Source organism: Dermacentor albipictus, chromosome 1 (assembly GCF_038994185.2).
Source record: "Dermacentor albipictus isolate Rhodes 1998 colony chromosome 1, USDA_Dalb.pri_finalv2, whole genome shotgun sequence".
Classification (NCBI taxonomy): Eukaryota; Metazoa; Arthropoda; class Arachnida; order Ixodida; family Ixodidae; genus Dermacentor; species Dermacentor albipictus.
Window position 1 is genome coordinate 63,158,415 of NC_091821.1, and position 27,096 is coordinate 63,185,510.

The 27,096-nt window shown below is 45.1% G+C and overlaps 1 protein-coding gene across 2 annotated transcripts in view; it reads left to right on the forward strand.

Moving 5' to 3' along the window:
• The window catches only part of LOC135912491 (annexin A4-like), a 39,460-nt gene extending 16,454 nt beyond the window's left edge, over positions 1 to 23,006 (forward strand). Inside the window, exons 4-14 of one of the 2 annotated variants that reach the window (XM_065444935.2) lie at positions 104 to 157; positions 729 to 807; positions 918 to 1,012; positions 1,317 to 1,521; positions 7,255 to 7,334; positions 7,509 to 7,565; positions 8,410 to 8,599; positions 13,306 to 13,364; positions 17,182 to 17,304; positions 19,146 to 19,209; positions 22,782 to 23,006. In XM_065444935.2, the coding sequence (XP_065301007.1) occupies positions 104 to 157; positions 729 to 807; positions 918 to 1,012; positions 1,317 to 1,521; positions 7,255 to 7,334; positions 7,509 to 7,565; positions 8,410 to 8,599; positions 13,306 to 13,364; positions 17,182 to 17,304; positions 19,146 to 19,202 (999 nt within the window). In that variant the 3' untranslated portion in view covers positions 19,203 to 19,209; positions 22,782 to 23,006. The remainder of the gene's footprint in view (positions 1 to 103; positions 158 to 728; positions 808 to 917; positions 1,013 to 1,316; positions 1,522 to 7,254; positions 7,335 to 7,508; positions 7,566 to 8,409; positions 8,600 to 13,305; positions 13,365 to 17,181; positions 17,305 to 19,145; positions 19,210 to 22,781) is intronic. The other variant, XM_065444936.2, reaches the window with a different exon arrangement.
• Positions 23,007 to 27,096: the final 4,090 nt, after the last annotated feature.

The following is a 27,096-nucleotide window of genomic DNA, read 5'->3' on the forward strand; positions in this document are numbered from 1 at the left end:
ATTGTGCGCGAAACTCCACGTGAATTATCGCGTGGAGTTTCTGAGGAAAATACTTTATGGCCATATCCCTCCGTTACATATTTCAAATGCGATGTGTTCGCAGTCTTCCAGCTACAACGCGAGACCCGGCGGGACGGGAGGCACCTACAGATCCTGCGTAAGCGTACCAACAAATTTTTCCTCCATGATTTTCTTCGCTCGTAGTCATAACGCCTTGAGTAGGGTGTATGTTTGCGTGTACTTATTCGAGGAGCTATCTTCGGTTACAGAGATAATCTGTATATGAGGCACACTCCCGCATAATTGCTTCACGTAGGGTAGCTGCCTTACGAAAGACAAATTTTAAGATTGGATGTTTTTTTTTCGTTTATATAGGTGAACGGAGCCCACTGAAATGGGAATTTGGGTGAAAGAGAAATGAATGATAGGCCAGAATGGTGACGCATTGGCACTCGAGCACTTGAGGTATTGCCACTGCTGAGCGGACAGTGCTCAGAGCGCTCATAATCATGATACTCTTTGAAAATCAGCTTGAACAGCGAGAACATATCTTCGACAAATAAAGTGCTTGAGAGTCTTCTAACGTTTAACCTCTGCTCCGGAGTGGAGTCGCCCATTCGCAGGCGGCGATGCACTGTTTCACTTTATTTCAATAAATTATTCTGTATTTAGAAAGTTGAGAAACGTTAGTCACAACGTGTTTGTTTTATTTTGTTTTTCTTGGGCAGCAAGGAACGCTGAAGCCATACCGAAACTTCGACGCAAGGCAAGACGCTCAGACACTAAGGAAGGCTATGAAAGGATTCGGTAGGTTTGCATCTGTATTCGACAGCACCACCTGCAGCGCGCGTCTGAAGACAGGCCTGATCAATAGAATCAACCGGTGGGCCTCTCACCATATACTGGTACTTTTTTAGGCACAGATGAAGACACCATTATCAACGTCCTCTGCGCACGGACTTCCACCCAGAGGCTGGATATTGTTACCACCTACAAGCAGATGTTCGGCCGTGTGAGTGAACTTGAATTATTTTTTGGTCGAATACTTCGTTTGTTAGCAGTTAAATTTACGTGTCGTTCAAAGCCATTTCAAGCATCTGCACCAACCGGCCGTGCAACGGCGCTCATCCAAGCATCGAAGCATCAGCGTGCACACCGAAACTATGGTTGTGCGCGCTGGCGCAGGCTTAACCAAGTGCGGTTGAAGTTACTCTGCCTTAGCATATACCTTTGAGAGCTCGTCGCAGGGCTCGGACCGGCGTGCCCGAGTCATTCTGCTGACTGTACTTGAAATCGCGGCGCCTTGTACTCCGCAGGACCTGATCAAGGACATCAAATCTGAGCTTCGTAGCAACTTGGAGTCCATTATGGTGGGCCTGCTGTACCCGATGCACGAGTACCTGGCGCGCGAGTTGCGTAGTGCCATGAAGGGTATCGGCACCGACGAGGACTGCCTGGTGGAGATCCTCTGCACGCGAAGCAATGACGATATCAGGAGGATCAAGGAGACCTACCACAGCAGTGAGATTTCTAAATTCCATAATTACTTAAATGAGCCTTTAGAAATGGACCGCCGCGTTTCGCCAACGCGCATTCACACTTCAAAGTCCTCCTCGCATCTACCGTGTTGGAGGTACGGCGGCCCCCCTTCTCGACTGACGTTATCGCTGCAATTCGACGCGCCTATTTTCGGTTCCTCAACTGTCGTTCCATAATCGGGTATTTTCAGCGTCCACCCAAGTGGGACCTGAATGAAGAGCTGTTTCTCAAGCGCGCCTTCACGGTGGAGTCGAAAGAAGAGAGTAGAGTAAAGGCGCGTGGTGTGAACACGTCCGTGAGTTTACCGTTTATAGGATCGAATGACGCGCGTTCGAAAGGCACACACCGCTCTTTGGGGGGACTCGGCGGCGAGGCTGGCGCCGACCGATGAATGGAGCTGTCCTCTGATTTCCCTAATCTCTCTCGCCAACCGAACGCATATAACGAGCCTTCATATGCATAAGCCGAGCTTAATTATTCGTCGTATACCCCGCAGCTCAAACTCGCGGCGTTGTTGTAGGAGAAGTGTGGGAGGCAGGTTAGGACGGATTGATGGCGCATACGGACAAATCGTTAATGGCCGTGAAAAAAGAGAATAAATGCTGAACTAGTTAGTTTGCAATTAGCGAGATGATGCGCATTGTGGATCTCTTTTTATGCAAATCGCGGATTATCGATATCTTTCTGAAATTTCGGAGGACGCCTGGAATCGCTTAGATCTAGTAGTTCGCATTACCGCCCCCCCCCCTCCCCTACCTCATAAATAAGGCGTCACTCAAAAGGCGGGGAGCAGTATTTGGAGCTGCGCAAAGCTTACATCCGCAATAACACAATTGAATCCTGATGTGCGTATAATATGCTGCGCGAGAGCTGTGTCAACACGAAGATGGCGCCGGTGTAATGCAATGTTTCCTTTCACTGGATACTTTTCCTATCTTATCGTGCACCACTCACGACCGGGCGATACTGTCGACAATATAGGTGGACCCCCGGTGGAACCACGAACTAGCGCGAAAGGGGAGATAATTTGAAAAGGGCGCTCACATTATCCCGACCCAGTATTGTTCTAATCGTTCTCAGATTTAGGTGAACGTTAAAGACCCCTAGGTTGTCACAATTAATCCGGAGTCCCCCCACTACGGGCGTGTCTCAAAATTAGATCGTAGTAGAACCCCGAAATTTAATTATTATTCTTGTAATATATCATCGTGACAATGAATTGTCCTGTTTGAGGAAGAATTATATCCGATTTTAGACGCTAACGTATGCTATAGAACTAGCTGATATACTGTTTTTGTGAGAAAAAACAAACAGGAAATTATCTTGCGGAAGATCTGATGTGAATTCGGGTCCCACCGGCGGCAAGCTTTCTTTTCACCTACCTTTATTTCCCGGTTACTTACCTTATCATTTCAGCATTTTAATTAGAAGTACAGTTATTTTCGCCTACGCCTTCCTTGACCTCATCTTGTCGAGGCGTGTTCTGGCGCCTTGCACAGCTCGAAGCGACCAAAGCACACCGGGCACTGCAAACAACTCCGAAGTACGCAGAGGCATGTAGACATGAATCGATCGCGTTCGTTCGAACGAGTGATGTCTCCTGCCGAAGCTGCCCTTACGATAAGGGGATTCGTCTTCACACGAAAACAGGTCCCGATGTTGGAAAACTGTGCCTTCTGCTCCCCGGGCTTTCTTTGTCGACGTCAATTGAAATCACCCGCTGTTCGACCACTGTTAATCCTGGAATGTCGTCAGCCTGAGATAAGGTGGCGTAAAAGCTACGGACAACACTAGCGTTAACTTCGCGGTTAACCAGACGACTTACGGGGAGATTTGATTACGTTAACCATTGTTATAAACTACGATGACCACTGTGACTGTGTAAACTAATCGTATTTTGACGTTCTATATGTTTACTATCCAGTATCGAGTTCGTGCGCAACGCTGTCGTGATGAGACTTCTAGTTTATACGGCTAAAGGTTATAGCTAGGGATTTGAATTTTCGTTATCTAACAAAAAATAGCTAACATTAAGAATTTTTCATGGCTAGTCCAACCATGTCCGCACCACGCGGGAGAACATTCCTGGTGTAGGGCTCCGTATCGATTCATGTCGTGCCACCCAATTACTTTCACGCACGTTACTGGAATGATGAAGAGTTCTCACGGACTCAATCGCAAATTGAGCCATTTTGTAAGACATGCGGTCACAATATTTGTCAAGAGTCGGTCCTTTTCGCTGGTGTTCTTTTTACGAAACCCCGAACGATGTGCTCGGGTAGTGGAGGCCCCGTTTCTCAAAGTCAAGACGTGTAAGACGAAACATGCAAGAAGCTTAAGTCAGCAGTATGTACGGAACGACCTACTCATGGAGTTCAAGTTTCAAGAGGAAATTTAGCTTGGGAGGTCTTACCTAAACACATGAGAACGGTCAAATCGTTTTTCTCGGCAAACACTGTGTCGAACTCGATGAGGTTTGTTGCAATTAAAAGAAAATTCAAAATATACTGACTGTTGAAGCAAATCTTTTTTTTTAGGTCGCTGATTTTGTCATAAACATTACTGAAAATCGCAAAACTTCAAGAAACTAAACATCAAGTTAACAACCCTGTAACTCAGCAAGAAAAGAAGACTATCACAGTTCTGAAAACTGCACCTAATAATACACCTAAGCGGACAAAATGGACGTATTATACATGGCTCTCAAGTACACCACTAATCTGCGAGTAGGGATTTTGAGAATCCTTTGCAAACATAGTAACAACTACACGTAAGTTATAAATGTATATATCAAATTTCTTCCGCTTTAGATGAACCTGCCGTGGTTGCTCAGTGGCTATGGTGTTGGGCTGCTGAGCACGAGGTCGCGGGATCGAATCCCGGCCACGGCGGCCGTATTTCGATGGTGGCGAAATGCGAAAACACCCGTGTACTTGGATTTAGGTGCACGTTGAAGAACCCCAGGTGATCGAAATTTCCGGAGTCCTCCACTACGGCGTGCCTCATAATCAGAAAGTGGTTTTGTCACGTAAAACCCCATAATTCTCTCTCCGCTTTAGATGCTCTAACGGATTCAGTTCACAGAACTGAGATATTCCGGTTCCAGCATTAACATTTCCTCTCAAATGCAAAACAGATTAATTCACATATGCCCAGGGGTTCTCTGGTTGAAGCATTCCTGAGGTTTACATGTATATTAATAAGCCGCACTGCAGTTGGTCCCGAGCTAAAGCTTCCTCTTAAATGCGCGCGCCGGTGCCATACTCAAGGCCATGAAAAAAACGGGGTCGGAGGGCACTATGATGCGCGAAGTGCGTCAAATTCTCGTCGTCCGTCTGAAGTCGGCCTGTAAAGACTATGCGGTCGTGTGGTAAACGTGTTGCACATCATAGACAAGACCATTCGGCCGTAGCAACCACGTATACTGCGCAGGATGTGCGAACAAACGTGAGTTAGTTGGTGAGTAGGTGTTTTCTTTTTTTTTTACTGATGACCGTTGACCTAGAGAAATTGTTCTTTGCGTACAGAAAACGACACATTCAGAGACGGCAGTGTGGAATGCAGCGCAACTAGAATGTCGATATGCGCTTTAGTGATGTTGCTCATTTTGTTTGGCTTGTTCTGCATATTCTAAACGCAAATCTTAAGGACCAGCTAGCTGCCAAATGACTTCAGTTTGCTGTTCACTATCCCCCGTGGTAACAAGCGAGGAAGGGACGGCTATAAAAAGAAATTTGCAGATTATATGTCCTGCATAGTTGTAGGACAAAAACTATTAAATTATGGTTTTTTTTTGTGGCAAAACCACTTTCTGATTATGAGGCACGCCGTAGTGGGGGACTCCGGAATAATTTGGACCAAGTTCCAAGTTCTTTAACGTACGCGTAAATCTAAGTACACGGGTGTTTTCGCATGTTGCCCCCATCGAAATGTGGCCGCCGTGACCGGTATTCGATCCCGCAACCTCGTGCTTAGCAGCCCAACACCGTAGCCACTAAGCAACCAAGGCGGGTTAGTTGTAGGACAAAGAGCTCATCCATTTCGTGAAGACGCACCGTCCTGAATGCTCATGCCGGTCAGGTACAGCATTTAAAGCGTTTTCCTTTCCCGTATGCATAGCGTCAACGTGGCGCTCAGCTTCTCCCAAGTACGGATGCTGAACAGAAAAAGACCGTTGTGAGCTCTCTGACGCAATCCTCTTCATCTACATAGGGCGTGCTTTTTTTTTAAAGACCATACAGACTTAAAAAAAATAAAATCTGAGGACACCTAAGTACTTCTTGCGGGTTGTGAATGCGAAAGCATTTATGTCCAATTGAACGGCGCTGAGCGGTCCTTTGAGTTTTGCGCTGCGAGTAATGTACCATAGTGGTACGTGCTGCCCGAGCCAGCAAGCAGCAGCAGCCTGCGGTGCCAACCGACGCGTGCCGACGATGCCGCCTCCCCTCACTCGACACCTGGCGCGCTAACGCAACAGCAACTGTTCCCGTTGGCCCGCTCTGCGAACCAACGGGAACAGTTGCATTTCGATGGGGGCATTTCGCATTTCGCATTTCGAACAGTCGCATTTCGATGCGGGTGAAATGCGAAAACACCCGTGTACTTAGATTTAGGTGCACGTTAAAGAACCCCAGGTGGTCGAAATTTCTGGAGTCCTCCACTACGGCGTGCCTCATAATCAGAAAGTGGTTTTGGCACGTAAAACCCCATAATTTCATTTGTAATTTTGTTTCATCAGGGCTTCCCCAAGCTTCAGTACTGGGTCCGCTTTTATTCCTGCTTTATATTAATGATCTCCCCGTACACACCCCAGTTAAAATACGCCTTTTTGCTGATGATTGCGTTTTATATCATACCATTAAATCTCCTACTGATCATGTTGTCCTTAACAATTATTTTGCTGACTTCTATAACTGGTCGAATGCATGGCAAATGAATATCAACTTTTCCAAAACTCTCTCCATATCCTTTACACGACGCTCATCCCCTTCCTTCTTTGCCTATGCCTTTAACAATATTACTTTAAATAGGGTCCTCAAATTTAAATATTTAGGTATCCTACTAACGCACGATCGGTCATGGTCGAAGCACATTGATGCCACCTGTGACAAGGCCCATAAAAGACTTGGTTACTTACATCGTAACCTGCGTCTTGCTCCTCAAAAAACTAAACTTCTTACATATAAAACCCTCATTCGACCCATCCTCTAATATGGCAGCGTTGTATGGAATCCATACAAACACTGTGACGTCAAAAAATTAGAATCAGGCAAAAAAGGCACTGCGTTTTGTTTGTAGGAGATACGAAAAGGAATTTTCGCCGTCTAGCTCTCTTCCCCTGCTTAGTCTCACTCTTCTTGCAGAGCGTCGAAAACTTGAATGCCTAAAATTCCTTCCCACGTTAATCAATTCTCCTCGCCTTTGCTCTCCAGATAACTATTTGACTTTTTCCAAATCCTCATGTAGGAGGAGTCACATGCTCTAAATATCTCAACGCTTTTTGCCCGCACTGATTTCTTTAAACACAGTTTTTTTTGATCAACAATTGAAGTCTGGAATTCATTACCGGGTGACATCCGTTCACTACTACTGAGACAATTCAAGCAAGCTTGTTTATAAATGTTTGTATGTTTATTGTTAATCCCACTCCTGCAATAGCCTTTTGAGGCTGCAGTATACGTATAAATAATAAAATAAAATAAATTTACTCTGCAGTATTTGGGCGAGATCTGGAGGAGGACCTCAGAAGCGAAACTTCTGGCCACTTCCGAAGGCTTCTGGTCTCCATGTGCAACGTGAGTTCGAAACTTCGTTACGAGGAGGATAAAAAAAAAAGAAATAATAATAATACCCAGCAACGAAGCACAAATGCCCGAAGGCTTATCATTTGCCACGCGTTATGCAAATCACTGCACGCCGGTATTGGATATTCGAATGTGCCTAACAAGCTCTTCGCCTGCTTTATATAGGCGAGCCGCGAGGAAGGCGCAGCTCCAGACCCCGGTCGAGCGAGGAACGACGCTCACGTGAGTGTATCAGCTTTCGCTGTCCGACGCTTTTTTTTTTCCCCTCACCACTTCTGGCGCCATGTTTCGTGTCTTCGATGACTGAAAAGCGAGGACGCATTCGTTAGACAAGTAACGAGGCAGTTATGTTAAACGCACGCCGCCAATCCCTGAGAATCCTTTCAGCGGTAATTTAACGCGTACGTCAGCGCCACGGTTTCCCGTAGAGGGCGCCCCGATAGATCCGTTTTCGCGATAGCGCTAAAAGAGAGGGAGCTGATTTTAGCGATTTCAGCCATTCTCATAGCCGGTCACTGGCATTTTCTCAGTTATAACGCCTTCCGTGTGGCGCACAAAGCACGACTCGATGCTCACTCAGCCGGACAAGCGCTAGGTTTTACGGATGCGTGGCGGGTAATTTTCAGCCCATCAAGCGGACTTGATCAGCTTTAGGCGATGGGCTCATGCAGTCGCCGTGCTTCTGAATTTTGTTTCGTTAAATAGAAACCACCCTCTTCATGGCCGTCGCCTTTGATATTTGAAAAAAATTAAAGCCAGACGGAGTGAAGCAAGTCTTCCAATTGAGTATGTGAAGCCTATGCCACTAAGAGGAAGCAAGGTGCTTCAGTGCATACACGGTTTAAAAAAGTAAGGCATTTTACAATTACGAAATATACAGGGGGTACCCTGCGAAAATACGCATGAACGTGGCAGTTGATATTGGTGCAACATTACTTGTCCGTCATATGTCACTTACCTCGTGATTGCGCTGCTTAGGAAAGAACAAGAGTCGCTTATTCGCATACACAATCTGTTTTCTGCAAGTAGCCGCGCTTATCACTTGGCGGTCCCGTATTTCACGCAGCACTTGCAGCAAGCGGGCGTCCAGCGCTGGGGCACCGATGAGTCGGTGTTCAACCAGATCCTGGCCAGCCAGAGCTACGATCAGCTGCTGCTGGTGTTTCGCGAGTACAACGCCCTGACAAACCAGACCATTGTCGAGGCCATTTCAAGGGAAATGAGCGGAGACCTGCGCAAGGGTTTCCTCGCGATAGGTGGGTGGCCATCGATGCTGCGTGTAGACACTTCGGTGAAGGCGTTTTAAGCTCAGGTATTGCTATATCAGACACCGTGCACGGGTGACTAAACACCAAAGTGTCCATTCTTCAATTTCTGCTGAAACGAAACGTCCATAGTGTCAACGCGGTTCATAGATTAATCTCAAGATACCGGACAAAGAAAGATGATTTTCCTTTTGATGTCGACGAACACATTTGCAGTTTCGCACCGATGGCCGATGGTTTTTAGTTTTGATAAGAGCCGTAACACCACAAGCGAGTAAAGCACAATTGACCAACGGAATATTGTCAGCTATCTTGGGTTCTTCTACTTGTTGCCGCTTTGTGATTATCTGCTGCTAAATTAGCTGCTTCACCGAATCTATGGCTTGGAAAGTCCCTTGAAAAGATTTTCACCATACCTAGTTCCATAAGGTGATATATGGATCTATGAACGCGCATGTACCGTATTTTCCAAAAAAGTATTGCACTTTAATGTGGCAGGGCCCCGATCTGACGTAATTCGTATAGTGTCCGCGGTTTCAAGGAAAACGAGCTCCATACACCGCATAGACTTCGTACATTATAGCATAGCAACTGCAGCTTCGCCATATGGCAGCATGCCGACTCCGGTTGCGCTTACAGAGAAGCACACCTTTAGGCAACAGACGCCACCTATTTAAGCTTTCTACTTTGGCTGCAGTTAGGTGCTGAAGGATGCCGGAAGCAGTTCATGAAGGTTTCAGCGAAGCAACATCTCTGGAAGGCAACAGTCTGGCGTTTACATTGGAGACCGGTGTTTATACTTACGTGAATGCCAGGCTCCAGATTCGAAGCCAGCCACGTAGAATGTGCATCTATGTTGAGTCATTGCAGTCGATCCCACAGTGGTCGAACGAGGCATGTCACTGGAGCCAGCGTTAAGATAAAGGGACTTGTTTTCCTTGACTCAGTCTCTTGTGATACCTTTATTGAGCGTTGCCTTCTGTAACATTTTTTTTGTTGCTTCTTTAGGGAATATAGGCTGCAGCTTACTCTTTCAAGACTTCGCAAGGGCTTGGCTAACATAGGTTATCTTACTATGCCACAGTTTCGCTAACGTTGCAGTTGAGAAAGAAGAGCGACAGACATACGTAAACTAAACCAGATATCGCCAAATACTCTTGTACATCCGTCTTTATCGTTGTTATATGCGCACGTAAAAAAAAGGGCAACGAATATTGTAAGTGATTGTATTTTCGCGAGCTTTATACATTGCGATTTCAATACATGCCGAAATTTTGGATTGATTCACCGAGAATAAATTTTGCGAGATGATTGTGCAACTATATGAACCGCCTAAAGTGACAAATTGATTATCTCGAGTGGATTGTGAGACTGAGTTTTCGCTCTGCTGGCGGACACCGCCAATAACTATATCATCGCGAAAATTAAGTCGATTGCAATGAACAGTGGAAGGAACCCTTCAGGCGTTAAACATGCTTCTTCGGGCGTGCTTCACGTGTTTCTCCCTGCATGGAACCACAATGGCTTTACCGTGACGAGCACTGCGCGCCATGATGGCTCTGTGGCTGTGGCGTTTAGCCCCGAAGCACAAGGTCGTACGCTCGATTCGAAGCCGCGGTGGCCGCATTTCGATTGAGGCGAAATGCAAAAAAAAAAAGCAGCTTGTGTATCATGCATTGGGGGCACATTAAAGAACCCGGGGGGGTAGAAATTAATCGGGAGTCCTCCACCACGGCGTGTTTTGGCACGTAAGACCCAAAACCCAAGAATCTTTTTCTTTTTTTGTGTAAATTTTGTGATGAGTACTGAGGAAAAGACCTATAGACGAAGGAAATGCAGCTTTAACGACATGTTTTTTAAGGTATCGACCCTCTAAAGGTCATGCGGCGACGTCGTACAACAATACTTATTCAAATGCTGTGGAGCACGAAAACGCATCGTTAGCGCACGTAAATTTCCAGCAGCACCACCAGGCGAAGGTGGCCTTCACCTCACAAAAATAAACTCTCCCCCCATACGAAAGGAAACAACGAATTTGTGTTCAAAACTGGTACTTTTCTTCCTGCGTGTGCTTGTATAGAGGGAACTTTCTGTGAACGGGCTGGCGTTCCTTAAAAAGAAGAAAGAAAAAAACAACTGTGACTGAGGTTCTTATACTTGCATGTTTCCAAGAGTCGCTGTTCCCTTTCATATTAAGCGTAAATTGGAGGAGCGCGCTTCCAGTAATGAGCGAGAAAGTACTCTCCGCCAGGCATGGGCAAAGATACTTTCAAAATGTACCATAATGCAGATACAAGATACTGAAACGCTAAGTATTTGAGACACTAATGCAGGATACTAGCGAATCAATTATACCCGATATGGTACTCACCATTTGTATCATGCGATACTTCCATACTTTAGTAAATTCCTCGTGATTGCTACACTGTAGAAGCTGCTGCAGGTTTACAATAGCTTACTTGCAAATTCCTTATCTCCAGCCATCAACCAGACCTCCTTCCTTTCAAATTGGTTATTGCCGCGTAATTTGTTTTTTGAATGTTCTAAAAATGTACTACATTTGCAATTCGCAACATGGTGTTTAAAGGACTTGCATCAGATTAACGCAGGTACGCTCTAAACGTAGCGCGCGGGCAGTCTGCAGGTTATAGACAGTGAATATGTGGGCACGTGTTCCAGGGACACAATGTTTATCAGCAACACAATGCGCTACATACCTTTTGTTTACAGGCGGCTGTAAACGATAGAAATTGTAGCTTAGCGTATAAAAAGCACAAATGAAGCAGCTTGGTGTCCTGTGCCACCAACTCGTTTCAAAAGAAATGTCAATATCATCATCATCACCATGACAACGACAAAGTTGGTTTTCACGAATGTTCACAACGTGCACAACTTAAGGGGAACAATATTCAAGTTCGAAGAAGTAACCGCAGATTGTAACAACGCATAATGTCCCACCTAATATAGCATGCCGCCTATAACCTCTCGGACCCGCGAAACTAGCGAGGGACCAAGACCTCGAGGAGCACAATGCACGAGACTGGCGTAGTGGGCGCGTCGCGGTAAAAGCTTTTCCTCCCTGAGTGGAGGGAGCCTAACCGATTCTGCAGGCATTTTTCAAGAAAGTTGTTCTCACCCGCCGTGGTTGCTCAGTGGCTATGGTGTTGGGCAGCTGAGCACGAGGTCGCGGGATCGAATCCCGGCCACGGCGGCCGCATTCCGATGGGGGCGAAATGCGAAAACACCCGTGTGCTTAGATTTAGGTGCACGTTAAAGAACCCCAGGTGGTCAAAATTTCCGGAGTCCTCCACTACGGCGTGCCTCATAATCAGGAAGTGGTTTTGGCACGTAAAACCCCAAATATTATTATAAAGTTGTTCTCTCTCTCTCTCTCTCTCTCTCTCTCTCTCTCTCTCTCTCTCTATATATATATATATATATATATATATATATATATATATATATGTATATATATACAAGGTTGCCTGTGGTAGATAGCTCAATTCTACTATAATTATGAGCCGGTCTACTCGAAGCGGCGGACAATACTTGCACAAAAGATTTAGACGCCAAATCGACTAATTAATAAAAAATGTCTAATTATGTTTTTAACTAACTACATTATGGCCCATATTGCGATTTACAAATTCTAGCAGTGGACTTTGCAAGGCGGATTCACTTGAAACGAATTTTCAAGATGACACGAGTTTCGAGATATACATTCACGAACTTTGCGGAGTAATGCATTCGCGTTCCAGTTAACTTGTTAACAAAACGTCGTTTCGTGCACTGAAGCACACAACTGGAACACCAATGCGTTTCTCCGCAAAGTTCGGGAATTAATATCTCGAAACTGGTGTCGTCCCGAGAATTCGTTCCAAGTGGATCCGCCTTGCGAAGTCCAGTGCTAGAATTTGTAAATTGCGATATGGGTCATAAGATAATTAGCTAAATAGCTAATTAGTGCATTCTTGTTAATTAGTCAATTTTGCGTTTGAATTTTTTGTGCAAGTAGTGTCCGCCGCTGCAAGTAGACCGGCTCATAAACTAGAATTGAGCTATCTGCCACCGGCAACCTTCAAACATTTTTGATAGTGTTCGCTGCGACATCCTGTATATATATCTGATGAAGGCCGGACCCCGGCCGAAACGTATTCTTCTGATATATATATATATATATATATATATATATATATATATATATATATATATTACGTGAGTTACGTTATTACGTTACGTTAGTTTTTGAAAGTGTTTGTCTTGCAGTGGACTAGGTCGATCATATATATATATATATATATATATATATATATATATATATATATATATATATGATCGACCTAGTCCACTGCAAGACAAACACTTTCAAAAACTCCTGTCCTGCTTGAACCGAACCAACCCTATTAAAAAAAGAAACTCATCTCATTACCCCGTCTCCGTCCTCATTTACTTTATTTTACCTAATCTTTAAAAGTGAGATTAAATATCAAGCTTCTTGCTGGTGGGTGTCTCACAAGGCCCTGATGTTACTCTGACATCACGCACGGTTCCAGAGAAAAATGAAAATGATGGAAATAAAGAAACGTTAACTTTAAACTTTTATTGGCGGTCCGCTTTTATTGTTGTGATAAAGTGCCATTATTGGCTGAAGAACACTTTCTAAGCGCATTTTGTGCTCTCCTTTTCTTGCTGTGCAGTAAAGTGCGTCATCAACATCCCATCTTACTTCGCCGAGAAGGTGTACAAGAGCATGAAGGCAAGTGATTCATCCGTGTCCGACCCAAAGCGTTACTCTTCGTTCCTGTTGCATGAGGTGCAACTTATCTTCACGGATGTCTTCGCCATCAAGTCTCGTGCTTAGAGCGTGGGATCACTACGTCTGCACGCATAATCCAGTGGCGCGGGGATAAATGTTCGAAGCAGCTCGCATATCTGGGTATGAATTAACAAAGCTTTTCGTTCGTAAGGGTTCTTTGCAATTAGCCGGCAGCTCTCCCTCATAACAGGTGCAACGTGAGACGCACGCACGCACGCACGCACGCACGCACGCACGCACGCACGCACGCACGCACGCACGCACGCACACACGCACGCACGCACGCACGCACGCACGCACACACGCACGCACGCACCCACACGCACGCACACACGCACACGCACACACACACAATAGAATTGTTTGTAAGAACATATTGCAGCCAATCATGATTCTGGACAAATTAGGGAACGCGGCCGGCCAATAGCAAAGAGCACTTGTGAACAAAAAGCTTTGTGAATACGGGCTCATTTCGTTTGGAACGGCTGATGTTCAACGAAACAGAGAGGGTCAAGACGTTCGTGTCGTAGCGCCGAACGACTTTATTATGTCCTCTGTCAAGCTTTTACCGTCGTGTCCTTCACCCGGTGCATTATCACGCCGTCCCCTATGTCTGACTGTTGGATTCACGCCGGTTTCGTACTGTAACATTTATGCAAGGCGATGTTCAATATGTGTAGCACGAGCAAGACTGACGCCTTTGTGACCAGGACTTGTATTCACGAAAAAGCTCTTTCGATAGAGTATTCCCTGGGAGAAACCTTCAGCCAATCCTGATGCTGGGTAATTTACCATTTACTGATGATGATGATCATCATATTGCTGATGTTGAACAAAGAACACTTAGAAACGAAGAACTTTTTGAATTTGACTCCAGGTGTGTCACAGGTGTGTCACAACTCTGATCAAGTGTGGCACCTTTTATTTTTGTTCATGGGACAGTGCCGCTGTGTGCACCTGCAGTGTTCCTGTCTTATATGTCGAAAGCTTTGTTGCTAGAATACAACTGGCCGAACATTACCGGTGGGTCTGGTGGAGCGGCTGCTAGGGCGCTTTGAACCCTCGGCAGGCAGCAGATGATAGTTTTTCTCATCATATACCGTTCAGAGGCTTACGAAGCCCGGAGGTGCGGCCATAAGAGCACGACCGCGCATTTGCTCTGCTCACACTGCCCGGGCATTTTTGTTTTTCTGAGAAGGCTGGGTCGGCGCATCTACAGGTCGTGTATGGAAACGAAAACTGAACCGTCATATCACTATTGTTTGGGAATCGCGTACGATTCACCACACGTAAAGGCGAGTTGAAAAAAAAAGAATAAAAACGCCAAGTGACACCAAGATAAATTAAACGTAGGCTTAGCTGCATGGCCCAAGCAACAGTTTTTTGCATACTCATCCCCAAACACACTGGCAAACAATTCGTAAGTCATTCAAGATACCTACAGATATTTGACGAGAGCACTGCGTGGTGTCTTCGTTATCGTGTAATGCAATAAATTACATTGGGCTTCATCTTATATAAGAACACTTACTAGTTGCGAAAGTTTCTTATATGAATAAGAAGAAAAAGCCCGCGGGGCGTTGTCATGATTCCAACCCTGCGTGGTTCAACTTTCCTGCGCTGAGGAATTATATAGACAGTATAAAAGGTGCAAGAGTGAGGTTGAAGGTCAATATGCAGAAGAAAAAGATAATGTTCAGTAGCCTGGCAAGGGAATAAGAATTCAGGATCGCCAGCCAGCCTCTAGAGTCTGTACAGGAGTACGTTTATCTAGACCTATTACTCACTGGGGGCCCTGATCACGAGAAGGAAATTTACAGAAGAATAAAAATAGGTTGGAGCGCATACGGCAGGCATTACCAAAACCTGACTGGGAGCTTACCACTGTTGTTGAAAAGAAAAGTGTACTACCATTGCATTATACCGGTGCTAACATATGGGGCAGAAACTTGAAGGTTAAGAAAGAAGCTCGAGAACAAGTTAAGGATCTCGCAAAGAGCGATGGAACGACATATGTTAGGCGTAACTTTAAGAGGCAGGAAGAAAGCGGTGTGGATATGACAGCAAACGGGGATAGCCGACATTCTAGTTGACATAAAGAGAAAAAAGTGCAGCTGGGCAGGTCATATAATTTGTACGGTAGATAACTGGTGGACCATTAGAGTTATAGAATTGGCGCCAAGATAAGGGAAGCGCAGTCGAGGAAGGCAGGAAACGATGTGGGGGGATGAAATGAGGAAATTTGCAGGCGCAAGTTGGAATCAGCTAGCGCAAGACAGGGGTAATTGGAGATCGCAAGGAGAGGCCTTCTTCCTGGGGAGGTGGGGGGGGCAGTGGGCATAAAGATTGGCTGCTGCTGCTGCTGCTGCTGCTGCTGCTGCTGCTGCTGCTGCTGCTGCCGCCGATGATGATAAAAGGCGCTGGCCGGGATGGACCACATTTCGCCCGTTTTTGAGTAATCCTAGTAAGTTAAGGAGTCCAGTGGAACTAATTATTCACCAACAAATATTTCACAACATTTTTATTTTTATTTTCTTCTTCAAAGTGCGAACGTTTGAGGACAATGTCTAGCTAGAGTTACCCCTACTTTACCGTGTGGGATATCTGGGCTTCTAGACCTTTTCCTGGGCCGATACCAAAGATAGTGCAGTCTAAAAAATGTGAGCCGATCCTGAAGATTGTGCGTGTGAATAATTTAAACAATGCGACGCTATTCCCACTCGCCTCACGCGAGGGGTGACGAGATAAAGTGCCGTGTGCAGTGTCTCCACCCCATTCTCATCCCCAGCTCGCTCAGGAAGACGTTGTCTTTGATCCACTTCAACTAGAGTTTTAATCGCCTTATAATTTATTTAAGAGGCGCACAGTTTAGAAACAACAAGCAGTGATCATTACAAGGAGATGAAGTTTAACCATAGCTCGGACGAAGTGCGTTGCGGAAAGATAGGTCACCCCTTAGGCTGTTTGGGTCCATGATAGTTCATCTTGGGTCTATTCATAAGCCGACCCCCACTTTGGGCTGGTCGTATTGCAGCATAGCAAGTAATAATGCACTGCACATCTCGCTTGACTACTGGCTTTCCACATTATTTAGTTCTCCGGCTTCTAATCATTAAAACACTACTGCTTGCGTAAGCCTTCTGCAAATGGGAAATAATCTTCATTTTAAGCACCATTTACTGAGCACCACGTATTTGCTAACATTTGTGGCGGAAGGTCCTTTCATTAAAAAAAGATATTTCGTTTACTAAAGAATAAAACGAGCTGCCGGTATAACCCTCAATGATGGATAGCTGTACGCCAGTCCTGCAAGACCTTCAAAACTAATGCCACTTAAAGTAGCGCGAGAAGTCATACTGAAGTAACTATTAAAAGAGACCTATACAACCACCGAATTCTAGAGAAGGTTATGAAAATTGAAGCGCCTCATTTAGCTGTCATTAATTTTATCTTTCGTTATTGATATTTGTGACAGAGTAAAGGTTATGAATGAATGTGGAAGGCAACGTGCCACCATCTGGATCCCAACTCACAACTTGTGCCTGATGTGAACGGTGCTCTTTTACCCATCCACCGACGGCAACAGTCTCCCCGTCAACTTTTATTTGGACTTCTCTGCAGATGCGTTTGCCACTTAGTGGTGAGAGTATCTACAGTGCTATAGCCAACGAACGCATCGCGATAGGTACCTAGCTACTGTCATCAATAAGATGTATTTGTCACAAATTAAGGTACGCGCCTCTCTTCGGCCTTGCAGGGTGCTGGAACTAAGGACAAGACCCTCATTAGAATAATCGTGTCCCGCTGTGAAGTGGACATGGTCCAAATTAAGGAGGAGTTCGTCAGAAACTACAAGACTCCGCTGGAAGGTTTCATACAGGTACGAGCGCTGTGCAAGGCAGCGCTGCCAACTACAGCTCAATGACTTCAACTCAATGCACGTCATCTGTGCAGTACAATCGAGGAGGGGTCAGTGCCTTCGCCGGAAGAATCGTCTTGCCTTCTGCCGTGGTTATTCTGGTGTTTAGAACGTGTCTCGTCTTCCTACGTCTGAAAGAACTGCTCAGTTTTTTCTACGGTGCCCAGAATGGCCCTCATAAACTTGCAGAACACCACGCTTTGTTCCCGCGACATATTGTCGTGTTCCAGGTGGCGCCCCCCCACCTTCTTTTTTTTCCAGGAAACTCAGAAAAAAGCAAAACAGCTTTTTTGTGGAATCATCTGGAAGCGTTGCACAAGAAAACAGCTAGTACCTGCAAATTCAAATGTTCATGCGGCGCAGTTCAGTTATCATTAGATGTGTTGACACGGCTAAAAACAGTTCTCTTCAGCTGTCCTGTAGAGATTGCGTATCTAAATAAATAAATAAATAAATAAATAAATAAATAAATAAATAAATAAATAAATAAATAAAACGCGTTGGCATTGCTACTGGAGACTCATACGCAAGAGTGATAGACTAATGGCAAGGTTTCTTGGTTTTAACAGCTTAGCTCAAACATATATACTCCAAATATGGCAGTGTAACCGCATTAAGGGACATTCGCTGTAAAGAACGCAATGAACTTAAACGTTATGCTCAGAAATGGACTTATGAACTTAAAAATGATTTTATCTGCCAAAGCGACAATCTAATTATGAGGCGCGCTGTATTGGGGTACTCCGGATTAATTTTGGCCGTCTGGGGTTCCTTAACGTGCACTTAACTCCAAGTGCGCAAGAGTCCTTGGATTGCGGCTCCGTCGAAATGCAGCCGGGATCAAGCTCGACACCTCGAGCTCTGCAGCGCAATGCCATAGTAATGCCATTTTTTTACGTCATGCCATTTTAGTGACGTCATAGGCATAAAAATTACGAGTGCTGTTTCCATAGTGAATTGTAAAAATTACAGTGACCGGGAACAATCGCATATTCTGGACCCGTTCAAGTACGAAGGAAAAGCTTGCCTTCCATTATACAGCGAAAAAGTAAAGCTGATATATTTTTTTTACCTCCCCACGCCACCTGACGATTTCGATAGATGAGTGTGAAGAGCCGTAATTATAACCAACTTCTCACCGAAAGTCATCTTCAGTTCAGAATTGCCGTACCAACAACTGCGGATTTCAATGGCTTCCTTCTGCGCTGCAGTTTGGCGATTTCGGCGGAGGAACCTGAATAATCCGCTGTGCATCCGTTTCGCGCAATCTTCTTTCAGTCGCGAATTTATTTTTAGACAAAAAAAAAAGGACGATAGGCGGAAGCACATCTAACAAATTACTTTATTCGATGATGTCACGTTAACTGTTAGGATATGAGATGAGGGAGATACAAGAGCATGGGTGATCATGACACGCAAGCAAACTAGCCTATATGAAGAATGCTATGTATATAAAAGAGAGAAAAAAAAAGCTAAGCAACAGACCGTATACGGAACAAACGTGGCCACCGTTTGCCTCTGAGTCATCTTGTTCGCACGTGGTGACTATATGAGCTAAATGAGACTTCAACACACGAGGCGCCCCTTGGCTACGTGTATTCCGGATGCGCTCTTTGGTGAAGTGTTTTTACTTTTCTTTTTTTTTCTCATGATAGCTTTACATTTAACGTCGCATCATCGAATAATATTAGTCGTTATAGAAGCACTACCGCCTGCCCGTCTCCTTCCTTGTTGCTTTAGAGTACACGAATTATGTTTCACCTAGCCGGTATATTCATTCGTTTTTGCTATTTTGATCCCAGAGTGACACCTCGGGCGACTACCGGAAAGCTCTCCTTGCCCTCGTCACCGGAAACTGATCTGTGAGTAAGTAGTAACCGTGTCAATATCCGCTGATATGGCGTCGTAGTGGGACTTACATCTACTAGAATTTGCCTTGAACGTGCAATGACTGGCCCGTCGTTACATAATGTGACGTCAGAAAGCTCATACCACCCGCGTTTCTGTTGTTGTTGTTTATTTTAGTTCAAGTACAATAACAAAGATCGCCTCTGACAAATCGCGCAATTCGGTCTGTTCATGTGGATTACCCGAAGAGGCGCATATTATTTGTGCGAGAAATCACAATGCCCCAGTGACTAATTAAAATATTCACTAAGTAATTTTCTTAATTAGTCACATTAGGGTCCACGCTCTAATTGCGATATTGAAGCCGAGCTGTGACGAAGCGAAGTCTGCTTAGGGGAAATTGTAAAACTAGGACCATTTTCGAGACAGACGCCTCCCGAAACTCCACTGGAATACGCACCGGCGTTCCTCTTAAGATCATCCTGAGCTGCTTTAGGCACGCTTTTGGTACAGCTCTTTTGGGAACCAGCTGTTCACTGGAAAGTCGATGCATCCCGCGGCACGCTTTAAGGTCGGATATCTCGAAAGTGGGGCAAGTCGTGTTTGGGATCTATGCTAATCACACGTGACTTCACTGTGGTGCTCGGCTTCATTTTTGCATCTGGAACATGTGCCCTAGAGTCATTACATAAAAAAAGCTTTTTTAGTGAATTTTCTTTAACGAGCAACCTGGACATCGTGGTTTGTCGCGAAAGCAGCGTCTGCCTCTTCAGGTAATCCACTTGAAGCGCGCAATGTACAGTATATGCTCCATGTGATTTTAAAAAAAAATATTCAAGAAAATTCAGAATTTAAAACATTAAAATTTTCGAGGTGAGACAGAGTAGCAAGCAGTTGTTCAAGCGTGCGGCTCATACGCGAAATTACTCTGCTGTCAGTAATGGTATAGTACACAACTCGTCGTGCAAACATTCCGGTGCTTAATTGCGAACTGTGAGCCAAAGGCAGGATGAAAAAAAAAGAATAACTTGTTTTAATCAGTTTCGCATTCGGCAATCATTTCGGGCCCGTTGCACACGCTCGTTTACTACATTTAGCGATTTTAGGTGCCCGAAAACAGAAAAAAAAAGGAATGCCTCAACTCGACCGCTTCATAATAAATTTACATTTAGGGGTGTTCGATAGGGAAATGATTGCATCGAATCGAATAATAATATTCGAAAAAAAAAAAACGAACTCCGAATATCGAAACTTATACCAAATACTTCTCATTTATAAACGAAGAGAAATATGAAGGTTCTGTAGAGTTTGACACCAAAAGGCTTACTTACATTATATGATACATTTAATGTCATTATCAGCTTGAGTTCAGCTCAAATAAAAAGCTTGAAAACGAGAAAGTTTACGTCTGTGCCATTTCACGCCTATCGCCGCAACGGAAGTTCTTTTTAGGTGATGGCGGCCCCCTTATTTGCTTGGTATACATGTGAACACGTCGCGCTGAAACCAAGTGGTTAAGGCTAACTTCAACGACCGACACCTAACACAGCAGTGAACAAAGAGAATGTCCTCAGGTCTACGAGGGCATTTAACAGTCTGTGACTGTTAGACGGCGAACAGCCTTTTGTCGCCTATATTGCATCATGTATTTACTTCTTCCCCATCCGTTACTATATAAAACGCAAAAGATGCTCATTAAGAAGAAGTAGGTTAAGCCGAATTTTCGGACATAAGGAACATTGTGCGACTATTTGGTATTAGAGGGGGGGGGGGGGTTCATCCGAATTCGGTTAAGCCGAACTTCCGTGGCCGCCACTGCCGCGGGCTGCTGGGCTCAACCAGAGGTCCTGATCGGTTGACTAGGAGGAGGCCACTCTTCTAGCTACACGGTCAGCAAATAGTTTATTTGGGGACATAAAAGCTGGCCTCGACGATGACATGGGCACCTGCAGGGCCAACACCACAGAAACAATATAACTGAGAAAGTATTCGAGGTGCCTGTGTTATCTGATAATTACTGCGCAGAAGTCGTAAGAGTCAGCGGTGTTCACATATGTTGCCCAGCTGATAACTTTGCCTTGCGTACTTCAGCGTATTTTATTGAGCTACACAACACCACTGAAAGCAGGTGCACAGACTTGCACAGCGCCAGAAAGATAAACTTAACACGATTGCTTAAAAGGGCGAAAAGCAATCACTTGTGTCATGCAAATTAATGTCCCCCTTTTTGTTTACCTTTTGGTTCTAACGATGTACCCACCGTGGTTGCTTAGTGGCTTTGGGGTCATTCCGCGCGAAATCAAGCAGCGTTTTTTCGACCGTCACAGACAAAGTTGAAAAATTTCCACATGTTTGTTGACGTTCAAAACTCCTTTTCCCCGTTTATATCTCTCCCCAAAATTTTGTAGCATTTTGGAGAAAATTTATCGTTCTTGCCCAGCTGAACCAGAAGGCACCAATCAGCATTTTTCCAAGACACATGGCATGATCCACTCGTTCAAATGACGTGCATGACAAGACAATGAGATGTTGTCACAGCTAAAAATAACCAATATTTCAAATATTTGAATACTTCGAGTTTTTCTGGCACCGGCAAAAGCCGGTGATATTGTAAAGTTTTAATTTCTTTCTCAGAGCACAGGAAAACCCAGAACGTACAAAATAAATGTAAAGTGGTAGCCCAGTTAGCACAGAATAGCCAAAAATTATTTGAATTCTTGAAGGTTCTGCAAATCTCCTGAAGAAAGAACTGTAATATTCCAAATTTTTGCAAAAAGGTTCGTGTTCAAGGTGAAAAAAGTTGCTTTTGTGGCCGGCCTAAAATATTCGTGATTCATCATCAGCTGTACATGTCTGCTATGCATGTGAGAAGTTATGAAAGGGTATTATGTTTTTTTTAACGCGAAACATAATTTTTGAAATGTTCGTACGCGTATCGCGCAGACAGCGTAAATATATGATGTGTTGCCAACTAGTAAAATATATTGTTAATAAAATGACCTCGATAGATTGTTCAACAAGCTGTGACTGCATTTTTTTATTAATACAAAGACAAGCGCCGAAGTACAAAGACGAAAGTGCCGGGGCCTCGACTCGTATTTTTTTCTGTCCATGAATGCGAAAAGTGGACGTCAACCACGTCTGAGCACAGTATCCTGAACAGGGCACATGAATTTTATAGCCGAGAATGCGCAGCTAGGCTGTCGAACAACGATAACGCGCAACACCAGAAGTCTTTGTTCACGCTCAAGTACAAGAACACCCGTTTACTTAGATTTAAGTGCACGTTAAAGAGCCCCAGATGGTCAAAATTAACCCGGAGTCCCCCCCTAGCAATGAAAATTCGTTTGTCTAGTCTTTTGAGTGCCACAGACCTGTTTGGGCACTTGGGTGTGGCTCGCGTGCTTATCACTGACACAAACAATGGACGTTCTAAACATTCTTCTGCACAAGGACGGTTGATGCCATTTTGTTCCCGTCGCGAATTTGCCATTCATTCATTCATTCATTCATTCATTCATTCATTCATTCATTCATTCATTCATTCATTCATTCATTCATTCATTCATTCATTCATTCATATTTTGCAGGTTTAGCATTGCCGCCTGGAATCTGCGGAAAAACCTGCGTCCTCGTACGGCAACAAAGACAACGCCTGCGCATATTAGCACTGGGAACACCGCTGCGTCATCTTCGAAAAGCAGACTTGCGCCATGCAGCTGCTCCTCAAGAAAGCAGTCCTGAAAGACATTTGCGCCGGACCCAAAAAAATATCGAAATAAAGGTGCATTTAAGCAGTGCTTAATTATTAAAAACATCCCTGCATTACGCGCAATGCGAAGTCATCGTCCAGCTGAAGGCGTCGTAGGCAGCTAATTGCTTCCGGTGACTTGCGCCGAGCGCGAGGTGTTTACCGTGAGCGTCGCTGCGAAATCGTTCATTGCGGTTCATTTGCGAGTCCCTCAGTGGTCGCACGACTTTTATTTGCTTGCATGTTTGTTTAGAGTAGCGCGTGTATTATAGTACTGCTCTAAAATTGAGGCCGCCGAGTCCGCTGTTTCTTTAATACGAGATGGACGATGCACGTCGAAGAACCAACGTAAGCTTGCTTCCACATTGCGTTGCGGCCGGTATAGCTGTCCTCGACTCCACTTTCGAAGGTGCTTACGTTCGCGTATGTGCAAACTTGCCGTCGCCGTTCCCAACCATGATAGTGAATGTGGATGACATCATAGAGTTTCATACAATAATTACTAGAGGGAACTCTGGCGTTACTGTCTTCGTAGGCTGCAGTGGGAGCGGTTGAGACAACGTGGATATAATGGCAAGCACGTGGATCAATTGCCTAAACTTCGTCCTTCTGGCTTTAAACGGCTTCGGGACTTTTTGAGCTCGTCATTTTCAACAATTTACTGCGTAATAAATAATTCAATCAACAACATTAACATTGTCCGATGGCAGGATTCGAACACAGGACCTCCAGCGCACGCCCGTTATTGAAGCTATTAGGACACGGACGCATGCATCGACAAGAATCGAGATCGGTATCGACAAGCGACATAATAACGCCCTTACGAATTTATCGCGGGCAAACCAGTGCCTTGACACGCTTGGCGCGTTTCGATTTGACCACCACGACAACGTGGACCGTTGCAATTAGTAGCGATTGTGCGTGTTCGCAGCGTCTTCTGCATTTCTGTGAAATATACGACAACGAAGGCATACCAAGCGAAACAAACGAATCCACAAGAACGTCTGAATCCACAAGCATGAAGATCAGACAAATCCACGAACTCCCCATCATTCACATATGGCTCAACGATGCAGCGCCAGAGTTTCCTCTAGTATAGTGTAGGAAATTCTTTGGATGGCATAAGATCAAACTGGCAGTCGTCACGTCGCATGCGGTGAAACCTATGTAGGAACTGGCTGGCACACGACCGATGTACCCGTAGTTTCCTAGAAAAATTACTGGAAGGAACTCTGGTGCTAGGCGCTGCATGAGCCGCAAGTATGGTCGTTTAACTAGCATGAGAATGATGATGATGGAGGGGGGGTTATGAATTTGCCTAAACTTTGTGCTCCTGGCTTTAAACAGCTTCGGGACATTGCGAATTCATCACTTTCGACAAGAGGTAGTGTTACGCGTGTAACAATCCGCATTGACTACGCACATGCCTAAAGTCTAATTACCTTCATGCGTTTAGAAAGCTCGGTGCTTGAAAATTGAGAAAAATAAAGCGTAACAAGGAACGTCGCATGAACGTTTGAAGCCACAAGCACGAATACTAGACAAATCCGCGCACTAACCGTAATTATGGAAACTGGCCGATCGCAAGGCCAAGAGTTACCTCTTGTATTTGTTTGCAGAAAACGCCCTGGATACACCCTTCTATACAGTACGGTCCCCTCCACTGTGATCGAGCATGAGCATTCGGAATGGCTCTGAACGTGCGCTGTATTGACAGCTCGCGCCAGTGTTGGTGGTGCCGCCGAGGCTGGCGCGAGCACGTGCACTTGCTAGAGCACGTTTGGCACAGATCAAGCAGTTTCTCGTTCATCCTACATAAAGTACCTTAAAATGATCAACACCAAGCTTACACTGGTCGTGCATTTCTACAAAACTCGGCGTAAATCTATTTGGCGGAAAAAGGTTGGTTAAGAACATAGAAAATGGCGTTGCACTGGTAAATTCGACATCACGAGTTCGATCCCGGTCGCGTCGGCCACATTTCGATGGGAGGCGAAATGCAAAAACGCCGGTGTACTTGGATTTAGGTGCACGTTAAGTATAACCTCAGGTGGCCAAGATTACCCCGGAGTCCCCCACTACGGTGTGGCTCACAACGGGCTTGTGATTTTGGCGCGCAAAATCCCAAGATATGATTTTATTTTAAGCATAGAAAATGAAGGCCGAAAAATGTCTCGTTTCGAATTGCGTGGCTGGAGCTGCGGCGCGGGTGTACGCTAACACGACAGGACGAGTTTCGTAGTATTCTGCTAATGTTTGGGTTGGTTTTGGTTCAGGAACAGTTTCCAGAGCTTAACACGACTTGTTGTTGGGCTAGTTGGTTCACGATAAAAAGTAAAATTAAATGAGCACAAGAAAATAGTTTGGCCGAGACACTTAAGATTACCTTACGTGTGGGAATGCAAAAAAATTATAGTCGCTTTGGTGAAATGTTTTATTTCTGCACGTTCCTTGTCCGCGCAAGCTCTCACCTGCGTTTTAACTGCGCTTCGGTAAGGCCAAATGAAAACGCGCTCGCTTGTCCGAGAGGTGCTCACAACTCGAAGGACCGCTCAGCGGCATTCGATTGTACATTTATGCTCTTTATTTCATACATTCATTTTATATACTCATGACGTGGCGCCACCACCTGCCCATTGGATGCGCCGTCACGTGTTCAACGACGCACGCGTTACGCCGCACGTTTTGTCAGGCAGGTGGCTGCGACGTGACGTGCCAATGACGCAAATACTAGGCACACAGTTAGCCAACTAGAGCCGCGGAGCCGCCGTGGAAGCGTGCTCATCTCGCAACCCGGATGCCCGGGTTCGATTCCCACCCAAACCGAAATTTACTTACCTTTCTTTTTAAAAGCATTAGTTTACTTTGTTTACAGCAACGTCCGTGTGGAACTTGGTGTCAATCCGAGTATTTTTTTTATGTGATTTATTCTTGCCGTCGGCCATTTTTGGTGTCATCATTTGGCCACGCCACCGACTAAACGCAGGATCTTCACTAATAGGACGAGACTGAACAGCACAAGCGCTCACTAACAACAGCATCATGCATCTCGGGGAAAGGTGAAATGAGAGTTGATGGTCCGCACATGCGCGAAAACAAACGTCACCACGGGTGCAAAAAAAAAGAAAGAAAAAAAGAGAAAAACTCAGCCGGTTCTTTCTCAGACCTAAATACCTTGTGAATTTAGGGTTTCCAGTAATCTAGCGTCTCCCTTCCATTAGTCGACGCATGCCACTAACGCGAAAGCCACCCCATCTGCTTGATAAAGAAAGCCTCCAAGAGCTCGCTTGCCGCAGTGTCTTTGCTTCTACCTAATGTAGATATTTGTCTCGCCAAATAATAGCACGCACTTGCAACTTTCGCAGTGCGTGGGAAAATGCACATTTCCGCTGCGTGTCCACGAGACCGGTCGTTCACGCACCGACCGGCCTGCCTCACGCAACGCATCCCACAAGACAGGGGTATTTCTTAAACCACCCCGACTGCGCACTCTACGAACGGCTTTACGTGCTTTTTTCCCCAGTCATGCGCTCTTTTGCTTCCGGGAGTGCAAGCTCAAAGTTGACCGAGTTTACGAGGTGCAGAGCACACGACCCGCACATTGTGAAGGCTTGTGTTGATTCTCGCCCAGGGTTTTTTTTTGCGTTCTTCTAATTTAAATTTTCAGAGCTTTCTAGTTTGATTCATTGGTTCATTTAGAATGTGATATAATCTTGTAACATCATGAGACGCTATAGGGCGCTCTACTTCATGCCTGTCTTTCACAATGCGCATCTTTCCCAGCTTACCAAGACTCCACTGGCGGTAATATTGACGTTTCTGGTATTCCAGAAGTATATCAGTCGATCATAACATTTCTCTTTGGCCTCTGTTTAAGTATGTTTAAGGCTCCGCAATGCTGATGTAGAAAGCAGAAGCATAATTAGTTATAAGCGGCATGCTACAAGCGCATGTCATGGGTTAGGCTCCCAAGGTGGTGCGTAGCAGGTGGTGAGTGGCACAAATGCTTCGCATGTCAAGTGGCGAAGCTTTTGCAGCTTTTGCAGTGGCGAAGCTTTTGCTTTTGCAGGAGGCATATATGGCTCCGTTTCTAGCATTATGCTGCGTGTTGGTACTAACAAGGGTTCTCCGCCACTTAATTCAATACAATGCGC